We start from the raw sequence: 24,577 nt of genomic DNA, 5'->3' as shown, positions 1-24,577 counted from the left end.
CAAAAATATGAGGACTTGAAACCATAAATAGTTTAGACAGCCTTGTCTTCACCTTTATGACAGACAATTTTTGTGATAGGATTGAGATCTTATTTAACTTGGACCTTTGTATCAACAAAGATTTAACCTGTCTCTCTATCCTCCTGGGCACAGAGGAGATGGCAAAAGTAACCCATGCATAGGGACGTATTTGTGATTGTCTGAATAGGCTGAGAGAGGCTGCAGTGTGGAATGGGCTTGTCTCCAGTAATTGTGGTTCTTTCTTATTTTGCAACCTTTTATCTTTTTGGTTCTTTTCCTTTCGTCTGTGACTGTCTGGTGTCTATTGGCCTAGAGTCCTTGGCTTGCTCCTACCGCTATCACCCCTGTTGCTTCCGCTGCCACCGTTCAAGTCTTGGTCAGTGGCAAAGTCCCAGACACAATAGGGTTGCTATTAATAAACCTGCATTGCACCTTCCCCTGGAGTCTCCTCCTGAGATGTCATGAATATTTGATGCTGTGAGGGGGACTTGCTGCTGTTTTCTTCCTGATTACTGTTGGGAATACCTGCTGGGAGCAAGCAGCCTCTCAGGAAGGAGGAAGAAATAGTAATAAGAAATACCAACACTGCCTAGCAAATTGAAGGGCACCTCTTCTTGAACTGTATTGCTTTGATATACTTGAAACAGCTTTAGAAAAATCCCAGCTTTGTGCTAGCTCTCTGAAGAGATCATTTTAGATTTACATATCTGCAACTCTTCACAGGTATTCCTTGTTCCCAAGATGGTTTTCCTCCTCTTCACTTTGCCTTTCCAGCTTCGACTAGCATAGTCAATGCTTTTTCCTTGCTGAATTTGTACGCTTTCCAGAACCTTGCAGCTCTAAATTGATTAGCCTGTCACCAGTATCATCCCATGCTCGAGCATACATTTCTGCCCTCTGTGCAGGTCATTTCATGGGATATCTGCCCCCATCTGGGGAGTGATCCTAAAGAACTTCTCTGCTTTTCCCTTTTCTCATCCCTCCCTTTTCACCCCATCTCCAGCATGCAGCAGTGTGACTGGCAACAGGCTGCATTAATCAGTGCCTTGGTGCTTCACTCTGCTGTTCCTCTCTCTCTCTTTCTCTGCAGCGTTGCGCTCTGCGCACTCTCTCACTCACTCTATTGCTCTCTGCCTCTGTGTGAGTAGCAGCAGCACTGGAAGTTGCTGTTCAAGGTTCCAAGTGGTGCAGCAGTCTTAGCCCTGATGCTTTTTAAGCAGACAGATTGGTGGATGCCCCAGCAAGCCAAAAGTGGCAAAGTAAGTTTACCTTTTGCGCTCTTCTCTCCCCCCCCAACATTTAATTTCAAAATGGCTATTCACTTCTTTCCTGTACCTTTCCCTAAGATGCTAATATATAACAGTCTTTTAAGGCTGTATGTGGAGGGAAGTGCACGATAGGTGAACCACAGTAAATGATGTCTGATATGTGGTGGGGATCAGAATCTATTTCTTTTTGGTGCCGTTGTTCTAGTACATGGAAGATATCAGCTCCAAGTATAGTAGTCTGATCTGTCATGCTTTAAGCTATAATGAATCCTTCATTTTACTCAGTGGTTTGGATTTCTCTGCTTCTCTGACATGACTGAACACTGCATCACTATCTGTCCCTTTCTACTGGTATACTAGGAGAGGAAGATTAAGGCTATGGCATAAATTAGCAAGATTTGTGTGTGCTACATTTCCTGGGTCTGGAGGATTGCCAGATGTTCAGGGGAAGCAAATGTGGCAATGACCCATCCTTGTAGATTAATAAATCTAGGATTGCATTCAGCATTGGGAGGAATTGTGTCTGTGTCTCTGTGTGTGCATACACATGCACAGATGCAAATATTTATGTGTATGTGCATGTGATTGTGTGTGTCTGTTTAATTCTCAGTTGAACCTTTATTTCCAATTAGGAAAATATATAAAATAATATGTGCTTTAATATCACATTATGTAATTCATCTTAAAGCCAGAATGCAAACAGCAATCCCCATGGGTACATGTGTTAGCTACACAGTGATCCAGCCCTTGGGTGATCTGCAGGTGTGCAAGAAGGGCCTCAGGGACAAAGTAAAAAAGCTGCAAAACACACTACCTCCTGTAAAAGCAGCATCTTCTGTAAGTCTTTTAAAATGAAGAAAAAGGAGTCAATCCGAGGTTGTGGTTTGCATTACTGGCTCCAAAAGGCTTGTCCTGCTGATTTGGCATCCAATTTACCTTTGTACCACCCTAAAACATTATGTTATTCAAAATATAATAAATTTATTTCTTCCAAGAATTGAGCTGATCTAGTAATCATCTGGTCAAGTGTTTGTAAGATGCACTGAATCAAGTTTGCTTTGCTAAGTGCTGAAGTTCTGTACTTCTGAATTGCTCAGTGCTGAGGTTCTATAATTCTGAGTGGTAGGGAAGGCTTTTCAGTCCTCCTATAGTTAGCTGGCTTCTGCGCAAGTAGTGATTGCTTGCCAGAGGGATGTTGGGAATCAGGCTTCCCTTTGTAGTTTCCTTCTCTGGAAATGGATAGAGATCGATGTTCATTTGAGCAGTTCTGTAGGTATGGTCCATACCAACAAGAAGTGTTAAGAGTCCCTCTGTTTCAGTAGTGGTATACAACTATTTGGCGTGCATGTGCCACATGTCAAATTCATATTAGAAGTCATGTGCTGTAGCCCCCTTTGCTATGATGTGGCTCTGCTTATGGTTTACAAAGAAGTGGAGTGCAACATTTGAGAGGCAATCAAGAATGCAAGGCAATTTGTGTTAACTGGGTCCATGGAATGAGCTGCTTCTGTCTAGATGTGCTACAGCTTCACCTTTTCTGCTCGGCCCTTTCATGGCATCTGTGCCACTGGCTGGTTGTGCAGGCTTGAAGTCGCCTAATCTGGGACTGCAAAGGAAAAGTTGCTGAGGTTGTTTAATGACAGTAGGCTGCTCTGCCTGCATATGAAATACATTTAGTCTGTAAAAAAGCTTAGTGTAGTTTGTAGTCCTGTCTCTGAAATTCAGGCAATTCCATGGGCATACATACTTCTTTCACTCATTCCAAATCTCAATGCTAGATCCTAGTAGCCTATACAGCAGTTTTTTGTGTTGATGGTGGAATGAAATACATGTTATTACCCAAGTGCCAATTCAAGCTAACTATGGCCATGTACAGAAAGGCTGGCATGGGGGCAGAGTCAGGGCATAGCATCCTCATGACGCATGCCTGACTTCACCCCCCAGGGTGCCCTGACTCCATGCGCCACTCCACATGGCAGCAGCGCCAAAGGACCACCATATAGTCATGACGCAGTGGCTATGGCACCCTTTCAGGGGTGAGAAAAGAAGCCATTTTTGCAGCTCCTTTTTGCCTCCTCAAAAAGTCGGATCGGGGCTGCGGTGTGAGGTTGCCACGGCCCCGATCTGACTAGGAAAGGGGTGGTCTGTCAAGCCCCCATGTTCCCTTTCTCATGGTTTCATGTTTTAGTGCCACAAGTTACAATGGATCCCAAAACTATGGACTAAGCTAGGCTCCATCTTTTGTTCCTTCTCAGTGGGGATGAATTGTTGTCCTACCACATTTTTGGAGCTAGAGAAGGCTTTGTTGTTTAGTCTTTAGGGATATAAGACTACGTAATAAGAAACTGCATTCTTTGCTAATTCTTTCCTGATCTGCTTATTGTATAAGATGAAGAAGGGCTGAAAAAGCAACAGTAATGAGGCCAGGAGAAAAGGGCAGGTGGTTACAGTGGATGGTGGATATCACCCATGATGTAAAATATGTATACCTTTTGCTTTCTCTTTTGGCCTTGCTTGCCTTTTACTCTTAATCCTCCTATGCAAGCCTGCTCTGCTGGATGGGCAGTGGCTGGTCCTCTTGATGGAATGCCACGGTTGTCTCTACCCATTGGTAATTCTGGCTAGGGGTTATGGGAGGGGCCACACAATCCCACTCTTTCACTATTGCTGAGTCTTCTTCAATCTGCTACTTCCAGATCTACTAGACCTAGAATACATTGCCCATTATCCCCATCCTTAGCAGTTGATGATGCCGGAGATGGTGGAAGCTGTATTACAAGTTATCAGGGTATGGCAGGTTGTGGGAGGCTGATGAACATCTCTGATGATGGGAAACTAACTGTGAGATTGGCAATAGTTGTGAATTTTGATATTGCCATCCCATCAGAGGGACAGGGAGAACTGCTGGGAACATGGAGATTAGATACTGCTGCCTCAGAATGGTGACCTCTTTTCTTTTCTTTTTTGACAGAAAACAAAAATCCCTTACTTTCCTTGCCCTTTTGGGCGGGTGCCTATACTTTTGTAGATGGTTGTTTTAAAAACAAATAGTTTTATTTCTTTGGCATTTGACCCCCTCCTCCCCATTGCAAATGCATATGACTTTACATTTATTTTTTTCTGAGGGAATGGTGTCCCTCAGATTGATGGTGAAGGTAGCACCTGTTTGCTGCAACAAGTGGGAAGAATCCAATTGTTCTGTGCCTTCCCCTCCCTTGATGGCAGTTATGGAACTGGTAGTGTGCACAGAGAGTTAGTTGTCAAAGTAACTCCTTGTCATTTATCTATTGCATCTCAGAGAGGCTTAATTTGTGTTACGGAGCACAACATGACAGTTGTAAAGAAATGGTGCTCCCTTCTTCTGAATGGCAGGAATACAGTGGAGGTTGGTGCCTACTGTGGCTAGTGGAACAGAGGCCTGGGCAACCAATGGTGGATAGGCAGAGCTGGGGTTGAATTATACCTTCGGTTCCCTCTGTCTGCTATCTAGGCAGTCAGTCAGGTAAGTATGTGGTAACTTTATTCAAGTTTAAGGATGTCAGAATGAAAACTAGAGAGGGTTCCTGTATCTTTAATGAACTGTGTAGAAGAAAGCGTTTCAGAAAGTGTTGCTTGTCATACAGCCGAGTAACAAGCAACACCTGCTGAAATTCCCTCTTCAGTATGCATGCGCCTTCAAGTTGCCCATTCATTTTCATAGGGTTTTCTTAGGGAAAGAATACTCAGAGATGGTTTTGGCTGTTCCTTTCTCTGAAATATGGCCTACAGCCACTGGTATTCGTTTGCAGTTTCCCGTACAGGTACAAATCAGAGCTGACTATGAACAAAGAACTATGGTCAGAAGCCAGGGACATTTTCAAAGAAGAATGTAAGAAAACACTTTCAGAGACCAAAAAGAAAGAGAGGACACATTGGATAACAGAGGAAATGCTTCAAGCAGTAAAGGAAAGAAGAGAAGCAAAACAAAAGGGAAATAGGAACAAAATTAGAACCATGAAAGCAACTGTTCAATAACTAGTGTGCAAGGATATAGAGGATTACTGTAATAAATGCAGAGAAATAGAAGACAGTAACAAAAAAGGAAGAACGAGAGATCTCTTCCACAAGATAAGAAATCTCAAAGGGAAATTCAAACCAAAGGTGAGAAAGCTCCATGATAAGAAGTGGAACATACTACAAGACCAAGAAAAAAATAAAAAGATTACAGTTGTAATACACAGAAGAGCTATATAAAAGAGATTAAAAATTAATGACACATGGAACGAAGAACCCTATGAAGATGAACCCCAAATTCTAGAAAACGAGGTGGAAGTTGCAGTAAGAGAAATTGGGAAGAATACATCACCAGGAACAGATAATATTCCGTTGGGGGTTAGACTGTGTTGAAATGTGTATAGTATTCTAAGAAACCATTGTCTCTATTCAGCTCACTACTGATAGAATGGAGACTGTGGATACATTCCAATTCTGCTATTTCTCTTTCCATTCTTTCTTAAGGAAGATCTAGCCGCCATCCTGATATGGGGTGCCCTTAACCAGTTCATCACATCACCTCTCTGCTTCCCACACTACATTCCAACACTTATTGATTCCATGATTCATATAGTTATCTACTCTCTTGGCTTTAGGCAACATCCTTCCTCCTCCCTTTGTCCCCCAATGACCAGCCTTAAAACTGAACTTGCCAGATCATCTACATACCCATAAGGTTTTGAATTTCACTTGACATTCTCACATTCAACCAGTTTATATAGGCTTGTCTCTGGACTTTCCACTCCTAGGGCCTATACAGATAGGGCCTATACAGACCGGCATTTTGTGCCATTGGCCTGTGGGCGGTGCCATCATGGTGTGATGCTGACGCTGCATCTAGATGGTGCAGTGCCGAAGGGGCATCATAAAGCCGTGCTGCCGTGGCTATGGTACCTCTTGGAGAGCACAAAAAGGAGCTGTTTTTTGTCGCTCCTTTTTGTGCTCTCCAGAGGCCAGTGATTTGTTTCACAACCCAACAGTAAAGGGGTGGCTGTATGCTGCCCATCTGTACAGTTCCTTAGTCTCAAAGGTGCTACAAGATCTCTCTACATGCTTTGCCTACTAGGAAGTGACTATACTGCTCTTCAGATATACATGGGATATCTTATGTTGTCACAGTAGTATTGGCACATAGCATCATTGGTTTGCTTAATTTGCCCCATACTCTGATTACATGACTTGATGCTCCATTGCAAGCCATGCATTTCTTCAGCATCGTGTTCCTATAGATCGGGCCCATTTCATCTTGAAATATCAGAGTGGAACAGGAAAATGTTAGTGTGGAATAAGCAATGTTAGAAAATAAACACAGCCTATGTAGCAGGCACCAGTGCTGAGAACACAATTGCAGTGTCTTACTCAGCACTCTCCTTCCTAACTTAATGAATTCATGTTGGAACCACTCCTGAGCTGTCTCAACACTTTGCTTTTCCATTCTAATCCCTGCTGCCTGGCAATTTTGTGTAGTAGAAGGATTGCTGTTACATCCAGGCTTCAGAGAATTAGCTACTAAGCCAGACTACTAAAGGCAGTGTAATAAACTGCAGAAATAAAGAGTTCTGTGTCACCTTAGAGACTGGATGGTTTATTGTGGCATCAAGTTGTTATTATTTGCCTTTGACCTATGGCAAACCTATGTTACCCCAAGATCACCCTTTTTTACCCTGCTCTTTTCTGATATTAAGTTAATATAAAAGGACTGTCTAAGGCAAATAGCTGGGAGGGCGCCCCGTGTGGGAAAACAGCCATACTGTATAAGGAGATCTAGGACCATATTTGGGGATTCAGAAGGCTCCGCATGGGGAAGCACAACAGCACGTAGCCAAGTACAGATCAACCAAGATCAGAATCTGCATAATTCCTTCATCGATGGGAGCAATTGTGGGTGCTATGTTTTTTTGTTTACAAGTACACAGTAACCCAAGAGTACTTCACTCTGCAAGTGCTATTTCTTTGTGTAGGGACATTTGTATCGATCGTCCAACATTTCCCAACTTCCCTTTCCATTCTTTTCTCCTGAAAAATCCACTCTAATCTCAAATTCTGCCCTGGGATAGGTTTTTCATTATAAATATGCCTGCTTGGGCACCATCAATTTGGTCTCGCTTGAGATCAGACACCCTTGTTGCCTGCATCTTGCTTGACTCCTTAGCTTGCTGGCTATGCCACAATCCCAAGGCAGCTTTCTTCATGGTATCCCACCGATCGGAACTCAGCTTCTGGAATCAGCATAGTATTGCCATCTGCACCTTCTCAAATTCATTGTCTGTTACTGCCTTCTGTATTGTTTGTTCTTGGATGTGTGCATGTGAGTGTCTCTGTGTGGATGGTGACTTCCTTCCGATTAATAAATAAAACTAATTTGAACCTTGCACTCTGGAGTTCTGTTTTTGGAACCATTATACACAGGCTAGACCTCCACTTCAGTTGCCCGAGCCCTCTCACTGCTTTCAATTGAGCCAATAAAATTCCACTGTTGAATATTAATTGTGGGTGCCCTTCTGGGACTCTTACATTTGGGTAACAATCTATGAAGGAGAGACCTCATTCATCGCTGGTCCTCAACTGCCCTGCTGAGGTCTTGCAAACTTGGAATAGCCATGGCTTCCTTGATTGAGTCAATTTTCTGTGATGCAGTCCCCCTACTTTCCTACTGCCTTCCACTTTACCAACCATTATTGTGACATGTAATTTGTATGTATAACAGTAATATATAGTCTTAGAGAACTGTGGATGGTCTGGTTTTTGTCTCACAAATGTCAGTAGGAAAAGGAGGGAGAAAACACTAGATGTATGCAAGCACACACTTGCAATGTTAAAGCAGTTAGAAAGAAAAAAATAATGAAAATTACAGTGATAAAAAGGGGAACACCAAAGGGAATCTCAAATTCAGTGTTCAAATGGAGTTCAAGTTTGTATCTTGCTTAAATATTGCATTTGTGGGCCTTGAAAACTAGTGGACACAATTAGTGGACACAATTAAAGAAGCCAACTGCTATCATTTACTGAAGAGTTCATTTTCTGTAATTGGGAGGGCAGGTATAAAAAGGAGAGTCCTGATGCTGCCCATTTACCTTTGGATATTCTGTGCAGATAGAACTCTCTAGCCCCTTAGACTACATGTCAAGATATAAAGATACTTTAGTCTTCAGATTGAAAATTCAACGCACTTGTCACAGTTAGAAAAGAGGAAATTGCTTCAGATCCTCCTACACACCGAGTACCATTTTACATATTCTGAGAGTAAGGGGATCCATACACTGAATGTACATACAGTGTTTCCCATAATGCATAAGTGCCATTCTCTCTTTCTCTGTCTATTTCCCCTTTTCTCTCTTGAGCATGTCAAGCAAATCCCAGTAAGGTTTCTGCATACTGAGAAATGGTGTGGTTCTCCTCTGCTGCATGATTGTTATGTGTAATGTCCACAGCTTGTTTTGTTTCTTTATTTAGTACATTTTTTATCCCACCTTTCCTCCTAAGAGAACAAGGTGGAGTACATTTTGTCCTCTCCTCCCTCACACTTTATCTTTATAACAACCCTGTAAGGTAGATCAGGTGACAATCAAAAGTCAGCCAGTGAATTTAATAGCTCATTCGGGGCTAGACGTTCCAGGTCTTAGTTCAGTATTCCAGTCACTACCTTCATAAAAGCAATGTAAAACACTCCTGCAATGCAGCTTTTAGTGATTTAGTGAACTCTGATTTAATAATTTAGTGAACGCAGCAATACGTTTTAAATTACACAAGTAAAAGTAAAAAAACCTACACAAGCTACTAAGAGAGAATGGTATCAAATTATGGAATATTGTAAAACAAGGTGGCGGTAGGATGCAGGAACATTTATAGTGGTAGTGTAAGGAAGGAAAAAGTACCAGAAACAGATAAAAATCTGAAAATGGATAAATACTCTGTATGTGTGAAAAAAAACAAGACACTATTTTAAGATAGAAAATGCTGTAGGAAGACTGTGTGGTAATGCTTAGGTTTTATTTAAAATTAGAAACAGATAGCGAGTAGATTAGGGGCACGTTAGTGGAGGAACTGAGGAAGTCAATTCATGAGAAACTTCTGAGGGGGTTATATTTTTAAATAAATAAATAAATAACAACCACCATCACCACCATCACCATCAGAATATATTAGATGCTTTATTGAAACTGTTCTGTTTCAGTGGGGGGTTTGTGATGGATTTAATGTTCTATCTTAAACATGTTGAATATGTTAATTATTATTGTTCAGAACCATAGAACTGACAGAGAAAATAAAGTGTAATGCTTTGGCTAATTTACCTACATGTGCCATGTTTTGTGGAATTTTTCAGAAGTGCTCATTTGGGAGTTGAAGTTTCCCTCTCCAACCTGACACTTTCCAAATGAGTACAAATCCCACCTGTGCAGTTGTGTTTTGCTACTGCTGCGTTGTGCTTTTCATTTCCCCTTCTGCAACCCTTGACACACATGCTGCTCACTCACCCTTTAAACTTCATGGATTGTTTAAGACAGAATGGCATAAAACATGAAAAAAGCTAGCAAAATGCTCTTAAAATGCCTTTTAAAGTTACAAGTAACTTGTGTGTGTGCGTGCGTGCATACATGCCCATGCACACCTTCAAGTTGCCTATTGACTTATGCCAACCCCAAGAATTTCTTAAGGTTTTCTCCGGCAAGGAATACTTTGTGGTGGTTTCACCAGTTCCATCCTCTGTAGTCAACTACATTTTTCATAGAAACAAGTGATGTCTTTCTTACATATTGCATTATTGAAATCTAACACTGCTCTGCCCTTATTACAAAAAAATAAAAATGACTTGTTACAGGTACCTGAGTTACTCTGACCTGATACTTCTGCTATCTTGCACATTCATGCACTCTCTGTATCTCTCTCTCTCTCTCACTCCCTCTCACACCCACACTCTCTCTCTCTCTCTCAGAGAAATTTTGTTAACACTGCAATGATACCTGCCCACAGAATCTGCAAGGGTTGTATGAGTGGTATTGCCAGGATTGCTGTTTGTGTCATCCTGTTACGTTGGTGGCAGAGATTGTGGTAGTCAACAGAGAGGGTGAGGAGGACACATATGTTTTGTTCTGAGTTGATATCACCTGGTCCTCATCCAACAGAAACAAAGAACCATGTTCTTCTAATCCCTAAAATCAGTCAAGCAGAAGGAGAATTACGTCAGGTTTTATTCTTAGTTCTACAAGAGATTCAGACTTGTCTGTGCTTCATGAGAGAGTGCTTATTTTAGACATTTGTGTTGCTCCAGCGGGATTTGCATCTTCAAATATTTCAAAGAGATTGAGGGGGGAGAGTTTGGAGGTCATGAGCTCAAACAGATTGACTTGGTGGTCAAAGCCCTTCTTAAGCAGTGTGAACTCATTCTGGTTGTGTGGGACTGGACATCCCCCAGCAACTGCGATTACTCCTTGCAGTGTTCCCCGGGGCAGGATCATTAGCAGTACCTTCCTAGAAGGAGTTTCAGCTGCCAGCAGTCTAGAGCTCATCCTTATTTTATCATTGCATTTCAATATCCACAGCATGCCTCTCTGTGCCCTTTATGAATTCTAAAGATAGGATTTAATCCTTTATTTGCAGAGGAGGCATAGCCAAGATATTTGGTTCTTGCAGCAATGCAAATGGTGTGCCTCCACTAATTAACCTGTTGGAGGGTCCTCCTTTGCAGCCTGCACAGGAATGTACTGGAGGTACAGGAGGGTACTTCTGAGTATTTTGCACAGCTCTTGTTAAAAATTGGGGCTTTGTTGTGGGTTCTGCCACTTGGAAGATTAATAAGAGAGTAAGAGTACTCGTGTCTGGGTTGGGAAAGTAGGATTAGAGAACAGGTACAACTTCTTTTCCTGCCATGTATGAGTCTCCTTTGATTTCAGTGCACTGCTCTAAGGACCAAACTGCAATACAAGAGGCATCAGGAGATTTCCTCTATTGTAGCCATGCTGACGTGTGTTACTATGTGCAATGTGTCAAGTTACCTGTCGTCTTATGGAGACCTAATGAATTTCACAGGGTTTTCTTAGGCAAGGGATACTCTGAGATGGTTTTGCCAGTTCCTTCCTCTAAAATATAGTCTACTGCACCTGCTATTTTTTTGGCAGTCTCCCATCCAAGTACTAACCAGGGCAACCTGTGCTAGTTTCCAAGGTCAGATAAGATCTGGTGCCTTTAAGGTACTTAGTCCATACACATAATGACATAGAATCTAAATATTCCAAAAGCACTAGATCCTATCTAATCCTGGAAACTAAGCAGTACAGTATTAGGCATTTTTAATATTTGGAAGGGGAACTGCCAGGACCTGTGGGGTTCCCCTCCCACACACACAATATGCCCGGGACTGGCACCATATTTGTGCCCATTGATTCTCTATTTGTTTTCTGGTTAATTGTAATAGTCGGGCAACCAGTGACTCACAAACAGGCACTGATCCGTGGATCACAATTTGAGTAGAATTCAGTAGTCTATATTCCATTGGAAGGCAATGGCAAATTTTTGACTATTTCTTGCCTAAGAAAATCCTATGAAAGAACAGACAACTTCAAGGCACATAGACACACAAAGGCACAGTGACACTAACTCACTGAGTGACTATACAAAATAATAATAATAATAATAATAATAATAATAATAATTTATATTCTGCCTTTTCCCAGAGGAATCAAGGTGGATTAGAACAGAAACGATAAAACAATTAACAATATTACAACATAGAATAAAAATGCAAAATATAAGCAATAGTCACATTATATTGTCCACTTTGAACCCCCACCACTACATAATAATAAAACACAATAACAGTTACAATAGTTAAACCATTAAAACAATTTAAACAATCAAAATGAAATAGGACAGCTAAAGGCAGATGTGGCTATCCTTCCTTATCATCCTCCTCTCACCCAATCACCACCCAGATGACGTATCTCCCCTCTGAGTCCCACTTAAAATAAGGGAGAAAGCAGCCTCTGGACTCGTCTACCACCATTGTCTTTGGCCCAGGTGGAAGAAAGACTCAGCATGGAGGGAAGGGCAGGCTCAGTGTCCTTGGGCTAGCTAGGATCTATTGTTCCACATTGATGTTGGTTTTTTATTTATTTGATTTATATTCATCCTCTCCTACCTTTGTCAGTCTGGGATCAGGGAAGTTTACGGTTAATACTGAGTAAAAGTATTATTCAAACACAGCTGAAAGAGCTGAAAGATCAAAAGACTATTAAATTAAAAGCACAATGTGACCCCCCCATCATTAAGAAAAATATAGCACCCAACTAGTAACAGCCCCCCTATGTATTAATTGTCCAACTACTGAAAGCCTGTCTGAATAAAAAGATCTTTGCCTGTGGCAAAAGAAGGAGGGGGTGTGCTTTGCATCAACTTCTTAGATGTTCCAGAATCTGGGAGAAGCCACCAAGAAAGTCTCTGTATATCTGATCCATAATGAATGTGTATTTGGGGTTTTTATATGCAAGTAATCTCTTGCTGTTGCTCCTCACATAATAATTCAATAGCACATTGAGCTTGGGATGATCCGATGTAAACTAATAAATTTATCTCATGTGATGCCTGATAAAGGAGGAATGGTTGAATTTGCCTGACAATTATCCTCCATTTTTTTCCTACTAGTGGGAGGCAATTAGGAAGAAAACCTCTTGGAAATTAGTGTTGGCAAGGGGTGACATTGCCACTGAGTTAAGATTATACGATCCATTATTAGATAATCAAAATACCTGAAAGATGTGGGAACCTAAGGAAAAGATCTGGATACTGGACTGAGCTGAATTCTTCTTTACATTAGTCAGGTTAGTTCTCAGTGCTTGTATGTGTAGCAGTTGTGGAGGACCACTCAGTAACTGATAGGAAAGAGTATGGAGAAATACTATATCTGGTGTCTGTTGTTATTTAGGATGAGATGACTGCAAATTTGGGTCTGACCACAACAAAGGCCCTGACTGTGCTGAGAGACCAGCTTTTGACATTACTAGAAGGGCATCAGAAGGAAAGGAAGAAGGTTATTTCATGGAAGGTAAGTATTATAGTTATGGAAGCTTATGGCTTTTTGTTTTGCATGTGTTGGAGGTATTTTTAATAATGTGCTTTGTAATTGTCTGGAAAAGGATTATACCAGAGGGACCTGCCAGATGTTGCTGGACTTCAACTCCCAGCAGCCCAAGGCAGCATGGCCAGTGGGGAGGAATGCTGGGGATTTCAGTCGAGTAATATCTGGTAGGCCACACAATTTCCATGCCTGGATTATGTTTTCTGCAAAGATACACTCTGAAGATCACTGGAGAAAACAAGACTTTTCTCATTAGAGCAGGATTTAGCAGCTAGTCCACCTCCAGCTATGTGCAGCCAGGATTAAATCAATAGTGGCTCTTGTCCTCTTGAAATTAATGGTCAGAGGAACTGAAGAACACTGAGCAGTGCCAAATTGCTGCTTACCCTGGATTAAGAGGCCTAACTTCCCTCCTCATGCATTTTGCCCAGCATACAAGTGAGTTGGCTTCATTACCAAGCATCTCTAATCTACAGGTTTCCAGAGTTGGAGCAGGTAATGTCAGATGTTGTTATGGGGCCACCAAGCTTGTAATGGTCTTTCCTGGGTGGATCTATAGAGAGCTATAGGTAGGACTGTGAAGCCATTGCGTTCTAGTTAAACTGCATATTTGACAAAGGGATGGAAATCTCTATGCAATGTACATAAATGATGAAAAAAAAGTGTAAAGAAATAATGAGGAGTAATTAGGGAGCTGGGTATTTAGCTTGGTGTTTAGCCTGCAGAATGTTAAGAGGTGATATGATAGCTCTGTTTAAATATTTAAAGGGATGTCATACTGAAGATGGAGCAAATTTGTTTTCTGCAGCTCCAGAGAATAGGACCCGGAGTAATGGATTCAAATTACAGGAAAAGAGATTCCACCTCAACATTAGGAAGAACTTTCTGACAGTAAGAGCGGCTTGACAGTGGAACACACTCCCTTGGAGGGTGGTGGAGTCTCCTTCTTCGGAAGTTTTTAAACAGAGGCTGGATGGCCATCTGTTGGGGGTGCTTTGATGTGTGTTCCTGCATGGCAGAATGGGGTTGGACTGGCTTGCCCTTGTGGTCTCTTCCAACTCTATAAATCTATGATTCTATGATTTTATGATTCTAAGCTTGGGTTTGCAAAGTCCATTCTCCAAGAGGACAGACTTCTTTCAGTGTCTTTCCCACTCTTTATAACCATTTTGTTGATGCATCTTCTTTCCCTTTGCTCTTTCCCTTTGGTAGGACGTGTGGAAGACCAGTTTTTTGTACCACGGCAACCGTTGTTCCTGTTTCCATTGGCCAGGGGCATCATTAATGCTGTTGACAGTATTGCTACTATTATGCTGTTATGGGAGCCAGCCACAAGGAAGGTCAGCTATCCATTTTATTTGTTTTTCTTGGTCTTTCATCCATATAGTATTTTAAAGGGAGCTAATGTTCAGTTACAAAAAATAAAGCAGTATTTTGAAGCATTGGACTTTCAAACAAAATGCTAGGCAGTATGGATTCAGCAACAAGATTCTCAAAGTCAGTGGCCAGTTTCTAGTGAAGGAGTAACATCTTGCATTGAAACAGTATCATATTGACATGGTGTCTAAAGTCAGATACAGTAGTGAGAAAGCCAAATGGATACACTGGAGCAGAGTTCCATAATGTGTATTTTTTAATCAAGCAAGCCTCACCAGTGGTAAGACATGGGTTATAGCCTCTGTTGCAGGATCAGTGATGCAGATAGGTGCACAGGAGACAAGGTACTACCCTGTCTTAAAACCAGAAGATATGGGAGAGTAGGTGTGCAACATAAAGTGCTTGGCCTCCTTGTGCTTGCCCATTGATGTTCTCATATGCCTTTTAAAATAAGTATTTGGCAGTAGGTATGATATCTTCTGTTGCTGTGGTGATGAGAATGTCTTGCTTGCTGGATGTCACACTGTGACTTAAAGGTATGATGGGCATGGGTGATCTGGCAGAGCATTGTCAGAGCTCTTCTGCTGAGTTAGGTTACGAGCCAAATGACTGAAGCTGATTGGCATATTTAGGTGTCTCTGAGGAGAATATTTTTGCATATCACCTATGTGATTGTGCTCCATGTTGAAGCATAACCCATGCACAGTTTGCACATCTTTGTCTAGTATTATTAGATTTAAAAATGTGATGTCTGTATGTTAAACCATTTCCTTTTAAGAACTTGCAAAGAACTTGTAAAAGTATTTTAAAATCCAGAAATTTGAATAGCGTGATACATTGTTTGGCTTTTTCCTTATCCCCATCTCAAGCCCTTAGCCCATATTATTGTTTGTCAAGCAAACAAACCTTTAAAGAATTTTGAGATAATTTGTTCTCAAAGTTCTCAACAACCTATAGGTTGCATCAAAGTTATTTGCAGCTTGCTTTTTGCTTCCACTGACCTTATTGGAAGCTGATCTCTGATACACCCTCTTTTTTCCCAGTGTTCCTGTAGCCAAATTCCCTTTTTAGGACAGGATGGAGTAGCAAAAATAAGAGGGAGGGAGGAAAGGATGAAGAGGACAAGAACCTAGAAGAAAACAGTGGGAATTGACTGAACCACTTCTGCGAGCCCAGTGTAGTTTGTGAGGTTGTCTGGAATGATTTAACACATAAGCCTGGTTATGAACCATTTGTGATTCCTTTGCACACAAGTAACAGAACCATTGTTCTGATAGACATGTCTCACTAGGCATCCCCACTGGCCTTCTAGGATTTCCTGGAGCTGAGAGATCTGGAGATAAGCTTTATTTGGCTTTTATCCTAACAATATCATTATTTTGCTGCTGTAAATGCATGGTTTGAACTATCTTGGTTTGGAAGATTGGCTTAGGATGTGCAAAGGTTCCTTGCTCTTGGACTGAAGGCAGAGGCTGCACTTCTTATGACTCCCATCATAACTTTAATCCCAGAAGACCAATCAAGATTGCTCTGCATTCAGTTCTTCTGGCTGTAACTTCCAGTATTTGCTTTGAACAGCGAAGGTTCTGAAATTGTAAATGCCTTGGCATTGTTCCTTTTGGTCCTGCTGGATATCTTATTGATTGGACGGCAAGAGGGCTTGAAGAGTCGGGAAGTTGAGAGGCGGCTCCGGAACATTATCAACAAAATAAATGGTGAGCCCCACTTTTCCTCTTCATTGGTCCTGTTTGTTATTCTGCATGTTATGTATAGCTGCATCCTCACCAAAGGCAGATCTGGGCCTTACTGCCTTACTTTGAATTTGTTCTTAGATACAGTTTGAAACAGTGTATTCTTTGTGAGTAGCAAGTGCGGCTCCAAAATGATGGTGATACTGAAGTTCTTTCCAGTAACTGTCCCTGAATGTCCCGGCATCGTCCATGACTTCCATGAGCCCCATATCCCACAGTTCTCCCTTATCCCAGTCATATCACTTCCTCCTCCAGTCATATAATTTCCCACAACCCTTAGTTCTCTTTTCCCCCAGTCACATCATACTGTCACAAGGCCTTTATCTTGGTCTATTGCTCTCTTGCACTGTCAGGCGAATAGAACAGGACAAGGTGTGGCCTGCCAGATGTTGAATTCTAGCTCCCAGAAAACCCAGGCCAGTAGTGAAGAATGCTGTGACCTGTAGTCCATAAAGATCTGAGAGCTGTGCTTTGCCCATTCCTGGAAAACTGAGACTTCTGTTCTTTTTGTCAGTCGTGTTGTCCTCCATCTAGTGTCTCACAATTTCACTCACTGTGCTCTCCCACTAACAAACTTAATACTTTATAAAATATACCTAGATGTGGAGTCTCTTACTACAGTATATTACTGAGACAACCTGGAGGCAACCTGGTGGACACCCTGTGTGAGCACTGAAAGAGATGAGATGTTTATTCCACAATGAAATACACAAATGCAATTCACACACACACACACACACACACACACACACACACACACAGAGTTGTCCCTCCCTTTTCACGGACTTGGGATCTGCGACCTCGCTCTTTGTCGATGGCGAGCAGGGAGAGAATAAAATGGTGGCCATTGAAATACATGGGACCCCAATCGGAAGGGACGAGTGTGTGTGTGTGTGTGTGTGTGTGTGTGTGTGTGTGTGTAAGCTGCAGGATATGAAAAGTAAAGTCTCAGAGAAAATTGCTCAGTTAAGCTGCATTGGTGTTTCAAGCTACACTGGTGCCAATTGAGACTCTCCTGAACTCTTTGAAGCAAAAAACAAAACAAAACAAAACAGATTCATCAGAGTGATGGGGAAGGAAATTTATGGCAGGAAAAGGGTTAAATTCTCCCACCCTTCCTCCCTCTCTCTGTCTTGCTTTACTTACCCTCACTCCCTTCTGCAGCTGCCGTTTAGATTTTCAAAACTGTGTGCTAACTGCATTCATGAACCTTATGTCATGTTTGGTTTGGCCCTGAGATGAATCCAAAACGGATTCCTTTGACTGTAGAGATGTGACTTTTCAGCTCTGAGTTTCCCATTCTGCACATGTGACTATCATTCCTTCCCTGCTATATTGCTTTTCAGATGTCTTACAAGATGGCAAAGAGCAGATCTGGGTAAATGCCATGTACCCTGACCTTCACATGCCTTTTGCCCCATCGTGGTCCCTCCATTGGGTCTACAGGGATGGTCATCTTGTCAATCTCCCAGTTAGCCTCTTAGTAGAGGGCGATGTTGTTGCTCTGAGGCCAGGGCAGGAATCCTTCACTTCTCTCAGAGGGATTAAGGTAATTCATGTTTCTCTTTTCTGTATGTCAGGATGATAACTAACGTCGGCCCTCCACATTTGCACAGGTTAGGGGAACAAGACCCCAATGATTGTGGAAAATCCACTAATAAGGATGGGAGGGGCGAAGAAGCATGCTTGTGCAAACGAGTTCCCTGCCTCCCTTCCAATGTCTCAGTTAGCTCAAGCAGCTGTCTGGGGCATTGGAAGGGAGGTGGGGGACTTGCACATGCACTTCTCTTTCCCCTCTTCTGATGCCTTAGGCCCCTGCTCCCTTCCAATACCTCAGACAGCTTGCCTGAGCTGTCTGAGGTATCGGAGGAAGGGCAAGAGAAACATTCAAGCATCCTTCCTGGTTGTTTCCTCCCTCCTGGGCTTTTCCCTTCACTCCCAGGGGAAAAGCCTGGGAGAGAAGGAGGAGGAGGAGGAGGAGCACGCATGCACACGGCAAGGGACTCGTGAATAATCAAATTCACGAATGCTGAAGCCACAAAAATCAAGGAATGAGTGTATGTGGGGATTGTGATTTTTTAAAATAAGAGACAGGAGCCTGTGAAGATGGGAGAAGACTGCAATCCTGAATGTCTGAAGTTTAGTTTAGATGTCTTATGGGAAACATTTAAGAGGTGTAATAGATATATTTTCATGTTTTTTCTTACTTAATCATGAAACTTCCTTCCATGATCACATTCCTGAGAAGATGGTCATATTTGCATGCGTCTCCTTAGCTTCAATAATGCTGCAGCATGAGGCATTCCCATCATACTCAATACCTCCTATCAGAAGCTTCTTTTGAAAACAAAAACTGATTTTAAAAGCCTTTACAGTACATATGATAAAATATTGTCAGAGCAGGTTTGGATACTTGTGTCATGACAAGAACATTTTATGCCTATGACCTTAGCAAATGCATACTATGGAAGACTGTTGTACTAGCTAGAGTAGCCACAATGCCCCATAGGCTTTTTAAAGGCTTCAGAGAGTCTTGTTTAAGAATTGGAAGTGATTGGTTGAAAATGAGGCTTGTGGGGAGTGCACTTTGCTCACTTCTAGGACAGATCATAGAGGGCATGGCTACCAATTCTGTTGTTTCAAGAAGCAAATATTTCCAATGTTTCCTTAAGTTGTCCATTTATTATTCAGCTTTTGGGGACCTTGTCTTATAATTTTTAACAGGATGATGAGCACATTGTCCTGGAGTCAGGGGATCTGTTTCCTCCCTTTTCTCCTCCCCCTTCACCCAGTGGAGAGATGAAGAAGGGACCCCAGAATCCACAGCTATATCGACTGTTTCGTGTCACAAAAACGCCAGTGATTGACAATGTCAGGTAAAACCAATGGTGCTTCCAGTGCCAGGGACAGACTGTTTCTCCTTTTTACATTTACAGTAGGTTTAGAGTGAAATGACAGGAAAATACATCTATCAAATCTTTTTTGATAAATTTTTAAAATTATTTTTGATTAAAATGTTTATATTCTGCTCTGTATCAGGATATCATACGATAAAATCAGCTCCACCCATTTAAAATGTGAAGCAGTAAAAACACACTACTGTCCAAAAATATACTAATCTGGGTACCTTTTGCAACAACTTACAAGAGCTTAAACTGCATATGCATTGAAACTGAATAAAAGTATTGGACCCAAAGGCATTAATAAAAGGCTGAGTTTCACTTGGCACTGAAATTAAGACAGTGTTGGGACCTGTAAGCTTGTAAAGGAAGGCTATTCCAGCACACGGGTGCCACAGCAAAGAAGGCCTTCTCCCATAGTGCATTGCTCCTACTAAGGTGCCCAGGAAACCTGATTTTATATATTTCGGGGTTGGAATCTGGTCCTGTTTTCGGGCCATACAGAACACCTCAGACCTGTATCCTATAAACTCTTGAGAACAAGCACCAACCATACTCCGAGAAGTCCAGGCCCTGGCATTTTGGTGAGCCATGATATCTCATATGAACACTTCCTCTTGTGAGAAAGTAGCCACCTTGAATCCCATTTTGGGAGAAATGTGAGATATAAATCCCATAAATAATTAAATAAAAATATATATAGGCTTGTCTCATGTGTCTTAGCCATTCTTCAGCTGGCCTAGTAAGCAGGAGGAGTGTCTTGTACTGCTCTGCAGAAAACCAGGCAACCTTTACTCCCACGATTGGGACACAGAAGTGGGCCCCTCTAGCAGACTTCAGTCCTTATGCAGGCATATAAAGGGATTCTCATTTTGCCATGGTGATGCAGTAAAGATCCTAGTAAAGATCAGTTCTTGGAATGGAGAGGAATGTTCTTTTCATGTACAGAGTGGGGAAATATTCTAAGAAGGCTACTTGACACTAAGTAAAGTCCTTGGGGCATCTGCTTTTGTTTCAGGTTATGTTTGGAAATGGCCTTGTCACGGCCTGTGACAGCTCTAGATAATGAAAGGTTCACAGTACAGTCAGTGATGCTCAAGTTTGCTGTCCCTGTTGTCCTGGTAAGTTTGACAGACTTCACTGCTTAGACATTATAGAATACAGAAAATATTTGTTGTTTGTGTGCATTGTGTTCAAGAGACAGCTAGAGAAAGGGGGACAACAGCTGTCACTAGCCAGCAGTGGCTGATATGCAATCTTAGGCTCAAGATTTTCTCTACATATTAAATGAAATAAAATAGAAGGAGTTGATTCCAACAGTGTGATGCATTCTTGTAGTTCCTCTACTATCCCCATGTTAAGATACTGTATAAAAGTAGTTTAGCTTTTTAAACATTTGTGTTTCCAAAAATTGGGGACTTCACCTGAAAGATGTTGGACATTCAACCAGAAATTGGCTTAGGCCAGTGAGGCTCCAGTTGGGTTAATGCAATAGTAACCATGAATCTGTCCGAACTGGTATCTGACCCCACTCATGCTGTTGGGCACACACTAGACCTTGTGTTCTGTACAAGGGGGAATAATGGTGATCTGGGAATGGAAGTCCTTTCTACTGTTCCATTGTCATGGACAGATCACTTCCTGGTCAGGTTTAGACTTGCTGGAGCTCAGAACCTCTGCAGGGATGGGGGACCCATTAAGATCCTCCAACTGAAGAGGCTTATGGATCTGGGATGAATTCTTATTGGAGCCCTGTCAGAGCCCTGGTTGATATCTGGAATGGAGAAATGACCAGGGTGGTTCACATGATCACTCCTAAGTGTCCTGTCTCATGGAGTGAAGCTCAATCAACCCCTTGGTTGTCTAAAGAGCTGGCAGCAATAAAGTAAACATGATGGAGACTAGAGAGACAGTGGCACAAAACTCAGAGTGAATCTGACTGAAAACAGTCTAAAATCTACCTAAAACATATGGTGGAGCAATAAAGGCAGCAGAAAAGACTTTTTTGACCCAAACTATTGCTGTAGCTCAACAGAGCTGTTTCAAGTGGTCAGAGATCTGTGATATCTAAGGCTTTCATGGCCAGCATCCATAGTTTTTTGTGGGGTTTTTGGGCTATGTGACCATGTTCTAGAAGAGTTTCTTCCTGACATTTCGCCAGCATATGTGGCTGGCATTTTGAGAGACTGCTTGCCTGGAAAGGAGTTGGGTATGTATATACTGTGTGACCCTGGGAAGGCAGGAGTGATTTGCATGTGTATTGTTCTTTTGGTAATGGCAGGCCTCAGGGTGGGAGGGTATGCAAAAAAGGATTAGTGTTTGCTTGATTAGTGCTCATTGTCTGCTGGGAAACCCCTGACCCTGGGAGATTTCTCATTTGCACTTGCTGAATCTTCATCTTGCTATTTTTCAAGACTGGTAGCCAAACCTTGTTTACTTTAAGGGTTTCCTCTTTCCTGTTGAAATTGTCCATGTGTTTGTGGATTTCAATGGCTTCCTTGTGCTTCCTGACATGGTAGTTGTTGGCATGATCCAGAATTTCAGTGTTTTCAAACAGCATTTTATGCCCAGGATGGTTTATAACATGTTCTACTACTGCTGATTTTTCTGGCTGACCCAGTCTGCAGTGTCTCTCGTGTTCCTTGATTTTTGTTTGCACACTGTGTTTAGTGGTCCGTATGTAGATGTGTCTGCAGCTGCATGGTATGCGGTTAACTCCTGCGGCTGTCAGGGATCTGTTATGATCTGATCTCGAGGAAAGCATAAGCCACTCAAAAGCTCACTGTGAAGAATTTGCCCACCAGTTTGCAGATAAAATTGCTCAGGTTTGCTCTTACTTAGTAGACATCAGATTTGATACAGTTTCAGTGGAAGTAACCTTGGCTGCTGCTTGTCTAGTATTGATGGATACTTTTCAATTTGTGCAACCTGAGGATATGAACAGGATACTTGGAGAGGTGAGAGTCACCACATGTATACTAGACCCTTGACCTTCCTGGCTTATTAAACAGACCAGAGGAGGACTATTCTTTTTAACATCTACATGAAACTGCTGGGAGAGATTGTTTGGACTTTTGGAGTAAGGTGTCATCTGTATGCTGATGATACTCAGATCTATTGCTCCTTTCCACTTAATTCCAAGGAAGCTGTTCCTGTCCTAAACCGGTGTCTGGCAGCTGTAATGGGCTGGATGTGGGCAAACAAATTGAAGCTTAATCCAGATAAGACAGGTATTCTCAATCATCTGGAAATCAGATGTGGAAATAGGGATTCAGCCTGTAATACATCGGGTTATGCTCCCCCTGAAAGGTTCGTAGTTTGGGGATATTTCTGGATTCACCTCTGAGCCTGGTGTCCCATGTTTTGACAGAGACCAGGAGTGCATTTGCAGAGTTAAAGCTAGTTCGCCAGCTGTGCCCATTCCTGGAGAAGTCAGATCTGGCCTTGGTGGTACATGCCTTGGCTATATCCAGTTTGGATTACTGTAATGCACTCTATGTGGGGCTGCCTTTGAAAAGTGCTCAGAAACACAAAGAGCTGCAGCCAGTTTGTTAACTGGAGCTGGCTACAGGACCACACAACTCCCTGGTTGCAACAATTCCATTGGCTGCCAGTCCGTTTCTGGGCACAATTCAAGGTGCTGGCTTTGACTTATAAAACCCTATACAGCTTGGGTCCAGGTTATTTGAAGGACTGTATCTCCCTTTACAAGACCACTAGAGTGTTGAGATCATTCAGAGAGTCCTTTCTTTCTGTCCCACTACGCTCTCAGGCTCGTTTGGTGTGAACAAGAAAGAGGGTCTTCTCAGTGGCTGCTCTCAAGCTCTGGAACTCCCTCCTTAGAGAGGCTAGGATGACCCCATCTCTGCTCTTCTTTAAGTGGCAGATAAAGACATTCTTGTGCTGTCAGGCCTTTTCAGATTGACAAGAGCTGGGATTTAAATTCTGTGTGATTTAAATTTTAAGGTTTGTACAGTACTGAGTTTTTAACATGTTACATTTTAATTCATAACTGTTTTAACTTTTAAAATTGTTTAATTGCTTTTTAAATTTTATGTTCATACATTTTGTACTGTTTTTAAATTGTGTTTTAAATTTACTGTTCACTGCCTTGAGTCTCTGTATTGGGAGAAAGGCGGGATATAAGTAAAATAAATAAATAAATAAATAAATAATAACCTGAAGGTATATTGAGAAGTATCTAGAGATGGTTATGTTGTTTATGTATGTCATAGCATTGATATTTACACAGTGTTGTTTAATGTTGTCTTTCCCCTCCCCTTGAATGACAGATTGGCTTTCTCATTACCAATGCCATGCGCTTTGTTTTCATGGCTCCTGGAGTAATCCCTTGGCAGTACACCTTTTTTCAGTTGCAGGTAAGGAAGCTTGTACTCTTATCCATCCACTTCACTTTACGAACTGCAGTTATTTGTTCCCCTTGCTCAACATATGGGCTGCTGGTGGCTGTTGAACAGTCAGTTTCTGCAGTCAGTGCTCTCTTTCTCTCTGGGGATGAAGATGTTTAAACACCATCCCCTTTGCCAGGTGATTGTAGTAACTGGTGCACTGGGGTGGCTTTACAGGTCAATGGTGTATTGCCCATCCTCCCACTGCTGTTTCCTGTCCTGTGGATTCTCGCTACTGCCTTTGGTGAAGCCAGAGTTCTGGCACAGATGAGCAAGGCCTCACCCACTTCCCTGGTGAGTATGCAGAAGTCAAGTACTGTAGTACTGGAAGGGAAGAGGAGAGGATAAGCTGGCAATGGGGTGTGTGATCGGGTGGAGAAAGCACTCTGGACTACTGAATCAGGAAGGGAATTCCCAAGTATCTTATAAATCTGAGACAAAGGGTCATCTAGTGGGCCATTATTGTCCTGTTTTTGTTTTTCTATTGTCATTGCCCTCTCTTAATCTTTAAGACAGGATCAGTTATAGATATTTCTAGAGAGGCTTAATTAAAAATGGCAGATCTGTTGTATTTAGGACAGGGTGGCAGTGGTGGTGGCAGCAAACTGAGGGGACCAGAAAAGTTTGATCAATAAGCTCACCTCTTGGCTATGAAGAGTTCCTCCAAAGGCTGTTCTTAATAAAACTATTTGCCCTTCTCTCTTTCTCCATATCTCCCCACCCTTCTTCTTCACACCCACTTGCTTTC

General features: G+C 42.0%; 1 protein-coding gene across 8 annotated transcripts in view; it reads left to right on the top strand.

Moving 5' to 3' along the window:
• TMEM94 (transmembrane protein 94) overlaps positions 1–24,577 on the top strand; it is a 105,556-nt gene that overhangs the window by 31,946 nt on the left and 49,033 nt on the right. For 4 of the 8 annotated variants that reach the window (XM_042448434.1, XM_042448438.1, XM_042448431.1 and 1 more), the window contains exons 1-9: positions 1,143–1,280; positions 13,240–13,359; positions 14,605–14,732; positions 16,348–16,484; positions 17,867–18,069; positions 19,245–19,396; positions 20,439–20,541; positions 23,713–23,799; positions 24,007–24,123. In XM_042448434.1, the coding sequence (XP_042304368.1) occupies positions 1,227–1,280; positions 13,240–13,359; positions 14,605–14,732; positions 16,348–16,484; positions 17,867–18,069; positions 19,245–19,396; positions 20,439–20,541; positions 23,713–23,799; positions 24,007–24,123 (1,101 nt within the window). In that variant the 5' untranslated portion in view covers positions 1,143–1,226. Of the gene's footprint in view, positions 1–1,142; positions 1,281–12,959; positions 13,136–13,239; positions 13,360–14,200; positions 14,284–14,604; positions 14,733–16,347; positions 16,485–17,866; positions 18,070–19,244; positions 19,397–20,438; positions 20,542–23,712; positions 23,800–24,006; positions 24,124–24,577 lie in introns of those variants that run through there. The other 4 variants (XM_042448435.1, XM_042448433.1, XM_042448436.1 and 1 more) reach the window with 3 other exon arrangements.

The sequence above is a fragment of the Sceloporus undulatus genome, chromosome 2 (assembly GCF_019175285.1).
Source record: "Sceloporus undulatus isolate JIND9_A2432 ecotype Alabama chromosome 2, SceUnd_v1.1, whole genome shotgun sequence".
Lineage (NCBI taxonomy): Eukaryota > Metazoa > Chordata > Lepidosauria > Squamata > Phrynosomatidae > Sceloporus > Sceloporus undulatus.
This window is presented reverse-complemented; position numbering and strand designations above follow the sequence as displayed.